The sequence below is a fragment of the Asterias amurensis genome, chromosome 4, assembly GCF_032118995.1.
Source record: "Asterias amurensis chromosome 4, ASM3211899v1".
Classification (NCBI taxonomy): Eukaryota; Metazoa; Echinodermata; class Asteroidea; order Forcipulatida; family Asteriidae; genus Asterias; species Asterias amurensis.
The window spans coordinates 20,746,091-20,759,434 of NC_092651.1; the positions used below are offsets into that span (position 1 = coordinate 20,746,091).

Here is a 13,344-nt window from a genome sequence, read left to right on the forward strand (position 1 = left end):
AACAGCTGTTTTTCACAAGACTTCAAAAGGTCTGAATTCCGCTAAAAGTCTGAAATTTCTTATTCCTGATGTACACATGGTGGGTTCATGATATCTTTTTTAGAGGGAAAACTGCGTCAGCCTTGAGCGAGGCTACAAAATGTGTTGATACCGATGCTTTAAAAACCGCCACTGGTCGAAACATTCGGCATGTGACTCTAACTGATCCTTGCAAAGTCAAACAATGAACAGCGACAACAGGATTCATTAAAAAACAAACGGCTAAGAATGTAGTTTCAAAATATTTCATCATTTAATACTCGCTTTATCAATAAATTATGTCACAATTTAACAAAAACATGCATTGAATGAAAGAGGAGGGGCTAAAATATCTCCCGAACACAAGTGAATAAAATAGACTTAAATAATGTCAGACTGTAACAAAATTAACGTGAAAGGCACATGTGATTCTATTAATAGTGATTACTTGATAAGATTATTTGATTAGTTTCTAGTTGAAGGCAGTGGACACTATTGGTAATTACTCAAAATAATTATTGGCATTAAACCTCACTTGGTAAAGAGTAATGGGGATAGGTTGGCAGTATAAAACATTGTGAGAAACGGCTCCCTCTGAAGTGGAGTAGTTTTCAAGATAGAAGTAATTTTCCACGAATTTGATTTCGAGACCTCGAGTTTAGAACTTGAGGTCTCGAAATCAACCATCTAAACGCACACAACTTTGTGTGACTAGGGTGTTTTCTTTTTTCATTATTATCTTGCAAATTTGATGACCGATTGAGCTCAAATTTACACAGGTTAGTTATTTTATGCATATGTTGAGATACACCAACTGTGAAGGCTAGTCTTTGACAATTACCAATAGTGTCCACTGCCTTTAAGCATGTGACGGTATTTATCACAGGGAACTTCACAGTGACTCGTGTTACAATAACATTGCTAATCCAAATGTTTAGTGAACAGGGACATTCTACTGTGACTCTCGTTACCCTGCAAAAATGCTATAAATTTTCCCTGTGAAAGTGTTTGATTGCTTTTGAAAAAGATTTACACAAAAGTTGTGCATGGTTATTCATTATTTTCTCCGGACTCTCACAATAAGTCTTTTTGAGGTATGGCAGACACTATAGGAGTGCACTGTTTGGTTTGGGCGTGTTGACCCCTTGCACCACGTCACACGCAGCGACTGTGCCACGCTCACCATTTTGAAGGCAATAGGTTTACATGTAGTTGCTGCGCCGCCTAAAATGCGCACTTTACTAAATAACGCACAGTGACATTGCCCACCAGTATGGCGCATCTAAGATTATTCTGATGATGACGTCAGGTGAAGTGGGTCAAAACAGACAAATTAAAAAAAAAACTTAAAGTGTTATGTGTCCATCATAATCAAAATGGCTTATGGATGAAGCCTTAACTTTCACAGGTTTGTTATTTCATGTATCACACAAAACATGAACACAGTCTGCGACTATTTTGTCAGCTCTACCAATTCTATTTGATACCTTCATTAGCCAAGCACAGCTAGCTGTAAAGGCAAAGTAAGGTAGTTACCATTAGTGTATAACATATGTAAACTATTTTTTTTTTCACCAGAAAACCCTATTAAAAAAAAAAACCAAAAGCCCTTTACTGAAATATACATATGCACAGTTGTTCCTCTAAGTAAATCTACAATACATCTTTCCAAAAAGAAAGTTATTATTGAGTAATTCATAAAATAAAATCACCACACACAATTTAAGAAAGAAAAAAAAACAGTTATGTTTTAAAGCTACTTGTAAAAAGCCTGTCCATAAAGGTTTGGTTTCGTATGAGAGAATTTTGCTGTTGCCAGCTTGGTGTTTATATCTCCTTGTGGGAGTTTGCCGAGTTCCCTTGATGGGAAGATCATTTAAACAAACAAACAAACAAACAAACAAACAAACAAACAAACAAACAAACAAACAAACAAACAAACAAACAAACAAACAAACAAACAAACAAACAAACACCCCAACAAACAAACAAGCACCCCGACACCTGACCCCCAGGGCCCAATTTAATAAAGCTCGATATTGCTTGATAATATTCTGCTGAACACAAAATGAACATGTGTAGAAAACAACATCAACACTTGTAGTGGACATAACTGACCGTTCAGAACCTGAATCATCCAAAAACATCCAATGATGACAAAACCAAATCCAACCCAAGAGCCCATCTTTACTCGTGTTCAAGTTCAGAATCTTCAAAGTAAATGCTTTCTTAAAAATAACTTGTGATTTGAAAGTACTGCCAGAACTTTGCCAAAACATGAGCAACTGAAACTTTGCAATGGTTTCTTCCATTATCTAGTACTGATTGCAGTTACACTTAACAATTCTAGTCACAGTCACACAAAAAATTAAAAAACAAAAACAAATTAAAATTGTTCGAAGAATAATAAATTTAGAATGTACTTCTTACATAAGATATTTAATTTTAGGGGAAAAAACTTGGTAGTTGGTTAAAAATACTTTTGTGATTAAATAACTATTAACTAAAAAATGAAATTAAAAATAATAATATAAGTTTTCCGGTATTTTGGTCCTAATAAGTGGCTAATTCCAGCAAATTTGAAATCTCCTTACAACAGTCATTCAGAGTCCAGCATTCTCCAGAAGACGATCAGAGCATACTGATCGAAACTTCGAGTTAAACCAACGGTTCTTTTCAGAACCACCCCGACTCATTTAGAGATAGCCATTACATGGTGTTACCGCAAACTCTTCTATAACAGTCATTCAATTTCACTTATTGTGCAAGCATGTGCTCTCTTGAATCACTGTGATTTATAATGATGACCATTCACCCTTACAATCCACTCACAAAGCATTCAAAATTTGCAGCGCTTTTTGCAGAAATCTCTAATGGACCCTTCCCATGAAATATGCTAATCACATTCACGCATGCGTACAGACCCTGCTGGTTGGCAAGCGCCATAGAGTTGTGCGCTAAGCAGACGCGCAATCGCGTCTGCGTCATGCACCAATTAGCCATGTACAAAACAGCGGGATGTTCCCTCATTTTTGGCCTACCAAAACGTTAGTGCGCATGCGCTATGTGCAATTTACATATTTCATGGGAAGGGTCTATTGCGCCTTCTCTGTCGACTTGAATGCTAATTTTGCACTGTTAAAAAAAAAACACTATTAAATTTAGTTAAAAAATCTGCTTGTCTCAAGATGAAAATGAATGACGGTTTCAACTAAAGAAACAAAATTGCTTACATGCGAATTGGCCCCCTCATTTGTTGAACAATTTCAACAACAAAAAACCTTAAATAATACAATCAACCACCAATGACGAATGACAAGTAAATTTTGCACAAAATATTTGAAAGAATTCATCAAAACCCCACAACTCTCTTTTGTTGTTGATTTAAACTTCTAGGTTTTTTTAAATCTCCTGTCATTACATTAGAAAGTAATCAAATTCAAAAACATAAAATACAAGCTCTTTATTTGAATCGATTTTCAGAAACGGAATAAACATCAAGAAAGAACGATAAGAAAGAATATCAAGAAATCATCAATGTCCCTTTTACATTTAAGACGTTGATGCTCTAACTTTCAATATATTAATACACTAATACCAGTGACGCTACTTGTGTTTTAACCTTGCTAAACTATTATATTAGTCAATTACCGTGAAGTGGTTTTTTACTTTGATAAATGGATTTTAATAAAATATAGATTTCTTATATATAGTTATTTTTCTAGAAAAGACCAACCATCAAAATGGCCTTGTTAATCGTTAAAGCTGCTCCCCGCTGAATATTAACAAATAAATGAGTTGATTTGGTAAATTGCACTTAATAATTGATTCACAGTTGATGAAAAGACTTTGTATTTTACTACCCAATCGGGGACTTTGTTTTGAGTTGTTTTGTTTAGGTAAAGCCAAGGTTGTAGTGACTGGGAACAGTAGGTCCTAGAGTAGCGTTGATCAAGGCGCTACAGCCAGCCTCGACCTGCAAAATCCCAGTCCCCATCACTGAATTCCGCCAGCACACCCCCATACATAACAGTGCATATAATACGTGTACAGCGTATGTACACATACATGTACGTACTGTACATGTACATGCACATGTACCATCTGTACGGTACACGTACGGTACATGAGTACTTTCGTATTGTTTGAGCCACGTGTACGAGGTTGAAAGTACAAAGACACGACCGTACTCACGACTTCGCTACACTGTTCTCGCTGTACATTGTAGTGTACATACAATGTATACGTTGTACGTGTATGCACTGTGTGCAGAATGCTGAATCGTGCCGCGCACCGGGCCAGGGCACACAACAGCCTTGAATCAAGGCTAGTCCTAGAGAGGTTCAACACCCCCAATAATTTGTTCCAGTCACCGTTTGGAGCCTCAGTTGGCAAATTAAATATTAATATTTTTGCCTTGTGTCTTTTAAGCATTTTCAATTACAAGAATATTTGTTGCTTTGGCATTGTAGAATACAGTAAGAATGCATGCTTGGCACGACAGTCTTTCGACGAGCATTTGTAGTCAGCAATCTGAAAACTGACTTATATGTGCCCCATCAAAGGAAATGGCAGTCGCTGTGTCGTGGCCGAACAGTCAAGCCCATTGGACTAATGCTCTGGTGTTTCTGATCAGCAGTTTCTGATCTGATTGCTTCATTCTTCGGATGCGACATAAAGCTACACCAGACATTATTCAAATCTTACTCACAAATGGCTTAAATTTGCTTCTGTAAACCTTCCTAGAGCAAATGCCATAGTTTACACCCCTGTATAGGATTTTTTCCCCTCTTAAAAAAACGGGGGAAAAGGGAAAACAAGGAAAGGAAACAGACCTTCAGTAAGAGGTCTGAGTCATTCTTAAGTCACAAGTCTTTATAAAATCTTTCCCTTTTCACTTTAAAATCAACCCAAATTCAAGGCTTAAAAAAAGTCACAGCTGTTCTTGAACTAAGAAGTTTAGTTTAAAATCCCCAAGTTGTCCACAAGAAAAAAAAAAGTTGTATAAAATATCTGTTCTACATTACTGTTACGTTTTTAAGATGTCCCCCCCCCCATCAAAAGCTCTTGTTGGCACTTGGCAATTTAATTGCTACTCCTTTTGGCATTTTGTATAGGTAACATAATTTAAAAACTAACAAAAACCTGAAAGAAACAAAAACTGTAATACTTCAAGTTAAAAGTCAATGCTGAAACAATGCTGTAAAAATGTAACATTTTGAGTTGTACATGTACATGTATGTCACCAAACAGAGTGACTCAGTGTCACTGTTTCATGACTGCATGGCCGTATGACTAAGTGACTAAATATAGACCCTATTATCTTGCTGAACAACCCAGGGTATTTCCTTGTGGGCAAGACACTTTACTACTTGAATTATCACACAAAATCAAAAACTGTAAAAAAAATAGCGGCTGAAAAATTTATGAGATTTACCCCCTGTTCGTTCATATCAATCTATAAAAATCAAAGGGATGATGCATTCTTCTAAATGAGCTACGCATAAATCATGCTATGTGATAAGTGCCGTAACTAAGGGGGCACAGGTGGCATCTTTGATGTCTTCCCCACCCCGGGTGCCACCATTTGAAGTATGGACTCTATAGATTAAAAGCATACTGGATTAAAAGGTTACTTTGTATGAACATTTTCGTAGTATTTTCAGGGTTTTAAAACTATTTTTCCACTCACTTCCTTGCAGACAATGTATTTTTTTTTTCTTACAAAAAAAGTATGAAATGAAATTATGAGAATGCTGAAAAAGGGGCTCGTTTAAAAAAATACAAACAAAAACTAGTTTTTATTAGCCAGAAGTGCACCACCATAAACCACCCATAAATTTTCAACCTAGTTTCGGCACTGTCCGTAGATCTATTCTAAACATAAAAATGATGTCATAGGTTACACGGTCTGTCGGTACCACGCAGCATCATGACATTTCATCCCTAGGTGACGAAGTCAAAATTAGAAAACTATAATCAGCCCCCTAAACCAATACTTTCATCTAGAACACAATCAACACCAAGACCTCGAAATAACCCACGACACCCAAAGCAATTGCTGTGGTGCCCCTGGGATTTAAATGTGGTGTCTTTGCAAAGTTGCAATACAAATTGAAATTTTCCTAAGGAAAATTGCTGTGCCCCTTCAAGAGCAAAGTTCAAGGCTCAAACACCCTTATATCTAGAGCCTTTGATAGTGACAGTGTTGGCACATTTCTTGTCAAACACTTACATTTTTAAGCATAATCATTCATGAATAAAAAATTCTTTAAAAAAGTTATTAAATTCTTCGTTAATGAGAAAGAACTTACAAAGACGACATTTCTGAAGATTAGGATTATGTTTTAGTAAAAAACTGAATAATGCACTTGGGAGAAACACTTGACAGCAATAAATAAAGGCGATTTTTTTTTCTCTACCATCAATGTAAAGACAATTTATACTGCTTAGAAAACTTTTGTAGAACCTTGGGGAAGGTCTTATCAAACTGCCACCGGAGGGCGCTGTTTGACGTGGAGCAAGACGCCATAGAGAGGCTCTTCCTTTGGGTTTTTTCAACAGAGGTTAGGATGGTAAGGCACAGTGACGAGCTGGGATGGTACAAGAGCTTGTATTCCTGAAGGGGGAAAGGAAAACGATCAAATTAATTATTCAGTGCTTCCTCTACAGTTTATTCATTCAATCATTTCGGTTTCATTAAAAATACCAAATAAGAAGTCCGAAGACTTAAAACATTAAATTTACAAAGTTTTACACCAAAAAGAAGGGGTGTAAATTTGAAAAGGAATTAGAGATAAAACATTAGGCACTTAAATACTCATTTAGAGATAGTCATTACATGGTGTTACCGCAAACTTTTCTATAACTTACCTCATGATACACCCAGAGTTGGTTCCCCTTCCCCCCATGGCAGGGGTATAATATGGGTTCCCCACCGGGATCCCTACTGGGGTAATCCACACATTGCTTCTCACTCGCCCCAGGTCGAAAGTCCTCATGCCACGTCAAGGAAAAGTACTGCACCACAGAAAGAGAATTCAATTTATTTTGTATTAGTTAATTTTATAGTAGTTTGTTGATTTTTAAAATTGTTTATTACCTTTAAACAAAATTCCTCTGACTCTTTTTGATTTAAGTACCGGTATTGTAATTATAGTCCTTTAAAATATGACTAGTATTATATATGTTATAACGATTGTTAAGTCTGTATTGTGATTGAGACTGCCAGCTACAGATTACTAACCAACAACAAAATAATTATAATAAATTAACCAAATCATTAAGTTTACTTAAGAGTAACTCTACATTGTCAACATGTGTTTGTCAATATAAAAGTGTCAATACCAAAATAGTGAACGTGGCACGATCACCACATGTGACGCACTCTCAAGGGGTCGACATAAATCCAGCTATTATTATCTCATTGCAAACACACATGTATAAAATAAAATAATAACTCCAACCTTCCAGAAACTACACATATCTATAAAAACATTAAACATTATAAACAAAAAAGATAAATGCAATTCAGAATGTTGACATAATTCAACACCAAATAGTACAATATTTCACAATGTTAGTTATGGATTAGGAAAGAACATTTTCAAATACATGGGCAGGAGGGGTTGCAAGGAAAATAATCTATCACCAAAGTACAGGCCTGTAAAGTTATACAAATATTTATAGCTTAAACAAAATTACACAGAGGCCATGTACACCACCCTCTAAATGACAGGGAAGTGGTCGGGTTTGGAATGGTGAAACAAACAGATTTAAATCTTTCACTTTGTCATGCAAAAGTTACCTGTCAGAAAAAATACAAATATAAACACAACTTGGGTTTCAGGGATATCAAAATAAAACAAACACTGTAGAAAATTTATTTGAATAGTCTTGAACACAAAATCTTTTGTTCATTGCAAACAACCTTGTCCCAGTTTCATAGAGCTGCATCATGCAGTCATTCAAATGTAGAGTAAATAAATATCTTAAGTAATGTCCTGACACGGCAGTTATGATTGCAGTGTGATGCTAGTTGTTGCGTCTCTCATCACTTTCTAGTGAGTGAGGCATAGTCCAATAACCATCATTTCCGTTCTTTCCTTCTTGATTTTTATCGTAGGATGGTCTGTTGAAATGAGCACTAAGCTATCCCTAAGGGATATTATGCTTAATTTTCATGGGGAACTCCTTATAAAAAAAAAAAAGTAAAAAAAAAAAAGCAGAAAATATTGCATGATACCAATCATGGAGTGTACAAGGGTGAGGTATTGTGGCTTGTAACCACATTATGGTTAGCATAATTTTGTTGTGCTTAGCTACCTTTTGTGCTTAAAGGTTAGGGTCTATGTAACTTTTGTAGGACAAAAAACAAAATGTCCATAGATTTACAATAAACTTACAGGGTTTGAAGATAATGGTAGTAGAAAGCTTCCCTGAAAATACTGCATGCTGAGGTGCTGTAGTTTTTGGGAAATGAGTAAAACAATGTCATGAAAATAATTTTCGCCTCATAAGACGAAAACTATTTTAATCATTTACAAACGTATTGTCATGACATTGTTTTACTCATTTCTCAAAAACTACAGCACCTCAGTAAGTAATATTTGAAGGGAAGCTTTCCACTATCATTATCTTCAAACCCTGTAAGTTTAATGTAAATCTATGGACATTTTGAAAAAGTACCCAAATCCTTTAAGTAGCTCTATGAAATTGGGCCCTGGCAGGAAATAACACAGTTGTCGTACCTCCATAAGACATTGAGATATAAGGTAAGGCTTGCAGTAACACAGTGTAAGAAATCTCTTGGGGGAGTAGAAGATGGTTAGAGCACACTGATCAAAACTTCAAGCAGAAACCGACTCTAATTCTCAGAGCCACCCCTACTCACATTGTGTCACCACAAACTTTACTTATTATTTTTCCACCATGTCTTAAAGCCATTGGACACTTTCAGAACAGAACAAAAAATAACAGTTCACAGATTTACAAATAACTTAAAGGGTTTACAGAAGGTAATGGTGAAAGACTTCCCTTGAAATATTATTCCATGAAATGCTTTACTTTTTGAGAAAACATCACAACAATATCAGTTCTCGGTATCAAGAATTACGGATTTGTTATAAACACATATCATGACATGGCGAAACGTGCGGAAACAAGGTTGGGTTTTCCCGTTATTTTCTCCCGACTCCGATGACTGTTTGAGCCTCAATTTTCACACGTTTGTTATTTTATATATAAGTTGTGATACACAAAGTGTGGGCCTTGGACAATACTGTTTACAGAAAGTGTCTACTGGCTTTAAGTATTGAGATATTTTCCAACAACAAAAAGTTCGCAGGATATATTTTTTTTCTCACTCACCTGATCTCCTTTTTTGTTTTGTTTAAGAACTGAACAAGTATCAGCAACTATTTCTAATTTTCGACCTCGACTAAACGTTAAGCACAGGCCACTCGCTTCATGTTTTACCTGGAAGGAAAAATATTAAATGTGAAGGGAAAATAATTAATAACAAATCTTGAATGATTTAATAGATGAATGATCGTGGGATGCAATTTAATGAAAATTATGGTAGGAATTGATGGCTACTTTAAATTCTGCAATTGTAGAAAGGAGGGAAAAAAAAGTAAAGGAAAGGAGAAATAAACAGTTTGTTCTTAAAGACTAAAAGATAAAAACAATAATTTGTGAAACAAGGTCAAAAGAAAAGTACACAACAAATAAATATACAAAATTGTACAGATTGATTGTACACATTGTTTACACACAATTACAAATTATGAACAACTGAGATAGATAGTAAATTAATTTGAGTTGAAAGAAAAATGTACAATAAAACCAAAAATACACACATGAATAAATATAAAGGCATTTATAAGACACCACTTTGTCAAGAACGCAGTGCATCAGATTTTGAAACGGTTAGTTTGGCGAGCAAAAAATGACAAAAGGTTCGACTTGGAGAGCCTCTAACAACTTCATCTTGCAATCAGGGAGATTCATTTATGAATGTTATCCTGCTTTTTATTTTTTTTGCTGAGCAGAAAATGTCTAAGCAACGTTGTCTGCTTAAGCAGCTCTATGAAGTTGGGTTCTGGAGTTGATAAATAAAATTCCCAAAAGTACTTACAGCTCCCACGGCTCCAGGATCGGGCTCCACAGGAGGGTAGTACTGTAGGATGTCCGGAGCTACCTCCGTCATAAAATAAGTAAAGTTTTTACACTGTAGACGCTCTTTACGGGCCAGCTGCTTGCTGATGTCTCCAAAGTCAAGACCCTTCAGGTGGGGTTTGTGTTGATAAAAGTATTTCTTCCAGTCGTCGAACCAGACTTCGACAACCCGCATCAGATTCTGTTTGAAATCAAATTTGAGAAAGCAAATTTAAATTAGTTGTTGGCGATGGTTGTTAATTCAAGTCCCACTCCAAAAAACTTTTTGGGGTCAAGCCTAGAACTAATTTAAAAACTGAAAACTATTACAATGTGATAAACTACTCCCTCTGATGTAACATAGTTTTTGAGAAAGAGGTAATTTCTCACTAAAATATTTGAATCTGAGAAGGCATATCAAAGCTCACAAATTTATGCAACAAGGGTGTTTTTTTTTCTTTGATGACCAATTGAGCCAAATTTTTCACAGATTTGTTATTTTAAGCATATGTTGGGATACACCAGGTGAGAAAAATGGTCTTTGACAATAATCAAACATGTCCAGTACCTTTAAGTGGTTTACTAGGATCTCCCTCACTCAAAAAAAAAAAAAAAAAAAATCCGACCAAAACATGTTGACTCTGATTACAATGCAATACCTGAGCCCATGTAAAGCTACCTGTTTACTTATAAATGCTCAATTAATCCAACAGAATCAAACAAAACATGGCATTTAAACTAACTTGTTCATTGAAATCAACAACCGAAAACTGCTGCTAGTATTACCTTGTGTATGACACCCCCGCCACCAGGCACTGTGTACGACATGAACTTGCGGTAGACATGACCGACTCGAGAGCATGGGACCTCCTCCATCAGTCCACCACACATCCAGACCTTGAAGGAGAGATCGTATTGCTCCCCGCCCCACACCTCCAGGCCCTCGTCATACCCTCCCAGCTCATCAAAGAAATACTTGCGATCGATGGCGAACAGACCGCCGGCCATAATCGGTGACCTGTGATAGTGATACATGAGGAATCGAGGAACCATGTTAGAGCTAGTTCAGATCAGTTTAATTCCAGTCAATCAGTCTTCATAATTGACAATATAATTGTATTTTTAGGCCTAGAATTAAATGAAGGCCACTGCCAACAATGTACTATGTTCTTGGCTTTGGTGCCACTTCAAAGTTTCCCATAGACATTAATATTTTTCTGTTAAAGTGCCCTTTGCAAAATGAAATGCCCTCTCAAATATGAAGTTCTAGACCTGTATTGTATTTGTTTCTATTTCAAAAACTGGAACAAACCCCACAACCCTGGAGAGGGTTACATGATCTGTATAATAATAAATATCAAATAGTGAAAGGTCATAACGAAAGGATGGGTCAAACCTTATTACACAGTTTATTTTTCTTCAAAAACAGTATATGAAGATATACTTGGCAATTCAATTGGAAACGTATGGAGTTTTATAAAAGATTTCACTGCTTTATACTCATGCTACTGTTAAAATTACAACTCCCTCAGCTATCTATGTAACATTCTATTTTGTTTCGGCTTCAAAATAGTAAAGCCCTAAATTTGGGGAAATAGAATACTCTGGGAATCAAGTCAAAGTTTTATGGTAGCACTTGAAGTAGTCAATATTTGGATATCATACAACGATTTAGGGCCAAACCAAATTGCTAAGAGAGGTTTGCAGTAAAAACATAAGAAAATCTCTTTTGAGTAGTGTTGGTTTTGAAAATAAGAAGTGGTAAACGACCCAGAATCATTCTGGAGACCTTAACCACTGCTAGGTACTCAGAACCAACACGACTTAAAAAATTTGAAATTCACATGGTGTAACCGCAAACTTCTCTTACTTATACTTCCACCATGCAAAGTTTCAAATCATACTAAAAACAAAATTGAATCACATAAGTACGGAGCTCTTGAGGTGCCATCCGACATGTTGGGATCCCGACAAAATTATCTCCAGATGACAACATCCTGAACGAAAATAAGTCGACAAACCAAGATAATTATGTCGGAATGTCGACAACCTAAAAGTAGGATGGATGTCGACATCCCGACATAATTATCTTGGTTTGTCAACTTGTTTGCTTTTAGGATGTCATCATCCGGAGATAATTTTTTTTCAGGATCTCAACATGTCGGATGGCACCTCTAGAGCTCTGTACATCAGGTCTTGTTAGTTGAAACCAACCAACCTGACGGGATCGGTGGCAAACTGTCTGCGTTTCATCTCCGCAGCATTGATGGGTATCCTTTTATAGTACAGCTCCCAATCAAAGGCTCCCCTCATGACATCACCTGCCTGTGACTCATAGTGGAAGTCCTCGTTGCCGATGACGTCGATCATGGGACAGGCGATGCACTTGCGGTTAAGGGCAATCCGCTCTGTTAGGATGAGGAGGGAGGGAGGGAGGGGTAGGGTGGGGAGGCAAACAGGACACAATTACTTGATTTGATTGATGAGTATTTGAGTTTGTTTTATTGCCATCAATTAGGGTTAGTATTAGCGTTTTGTCTGAGCTTATCCATCCAACGGCAGAGGAACTAATCACACTTAGTTCTGCCTCACAAATGGCAATTGCTTTTAGCGATACCATGTAGCCTAGGTCACATGAAGGTATGTCATTGCTACCTAAAAATAGACCACCACAGAGACAGTATTTTTACTATTATCTTTGCTATTATTATTACAATTTTATGGTTATAAAACCAAGGACGCCCCCCTTAAGTGAACTTAATCACTGTACCACGCAAGTCTGAGGAAACCTGTAAACAAGGGTGCTTGCTATGTGCACCAGAAACCCTTAAAGGATCTTGCTCAAGGACATAAATGCCACGATCGAACCCTCACACTGCTGATCAGAAAGACCACAGCACGAGTCCAGTGCTCTATAACGCCTTGGTTATGACACTCCTGCCTGTAAGCGTGAAAACGTGCTAAGCACAGAAAATCATTCATAGCAGAAAAAGGTAACCAGCCAAATTTCTATATAGTTTCCATGTTGCAAATGGTGCCCAGCTCATGTTTCGCTTAGCAAAGAAATTTGCTTAGCAGCATTTTGTGCTTTACAACTTTATAAATGGAGTTGCTTAAACAGAAAATATTGTTTAACAATTTTCTGCACAAGATACCAGTCACAAATTG

General features: G+C 36.5%; 1 protein-coding gene across 2 annotated transcripts in view; it reads right to left on the bottom strand.

Annotated features, from left to right (window-relative positions):
- Nucleotides 1-283: 283 nt before the first annotated feature.
- LOC139935977 (polypeptide N-acetylgalactosaminyltransferase 10-like) overlaps nucleotides 284-13,344 on the bottom strand; it is a 32,697-nt gene continuing 19,636 nt past the window's right edge. For both annotated transcript variants that reach the window (XM_071930643.1, XM_071930644.1), the window contains exons 7-12: nucleotides 12,395-12,584; nucleotides 10,963-11,194; nucleotides 10,157-10,378; nucleotides 9,388-9,495; nucleotides 6,892-7,038; nucleotides 284-6,637 (exon numbers count right to left, since the gene is read on the bottom strand). In XM_071930643.1, the coding sequence (XP_071786744.1) occupies nucleotides 6,443-6,637; nucleotides 6,892-7,038; nucleotides 9,388-9,495; nucleotides 10,157-10,378; nucleotides 10,963-11,194; nucleotides 12,395-12,584 (1,094 nt within the window). In that variant the 3' untranslated portion in view covers nucleotides 284-6,442. The remainder of the gene's footprint in view (nucleotides 6,638-6,891; nucleotides 7,039-9,387; nucleotides 9,496-10,156; nucleotides 10,379-10,962; nucleotides 11,195-12,394; nucleotides 12,585-13,344) is intronic.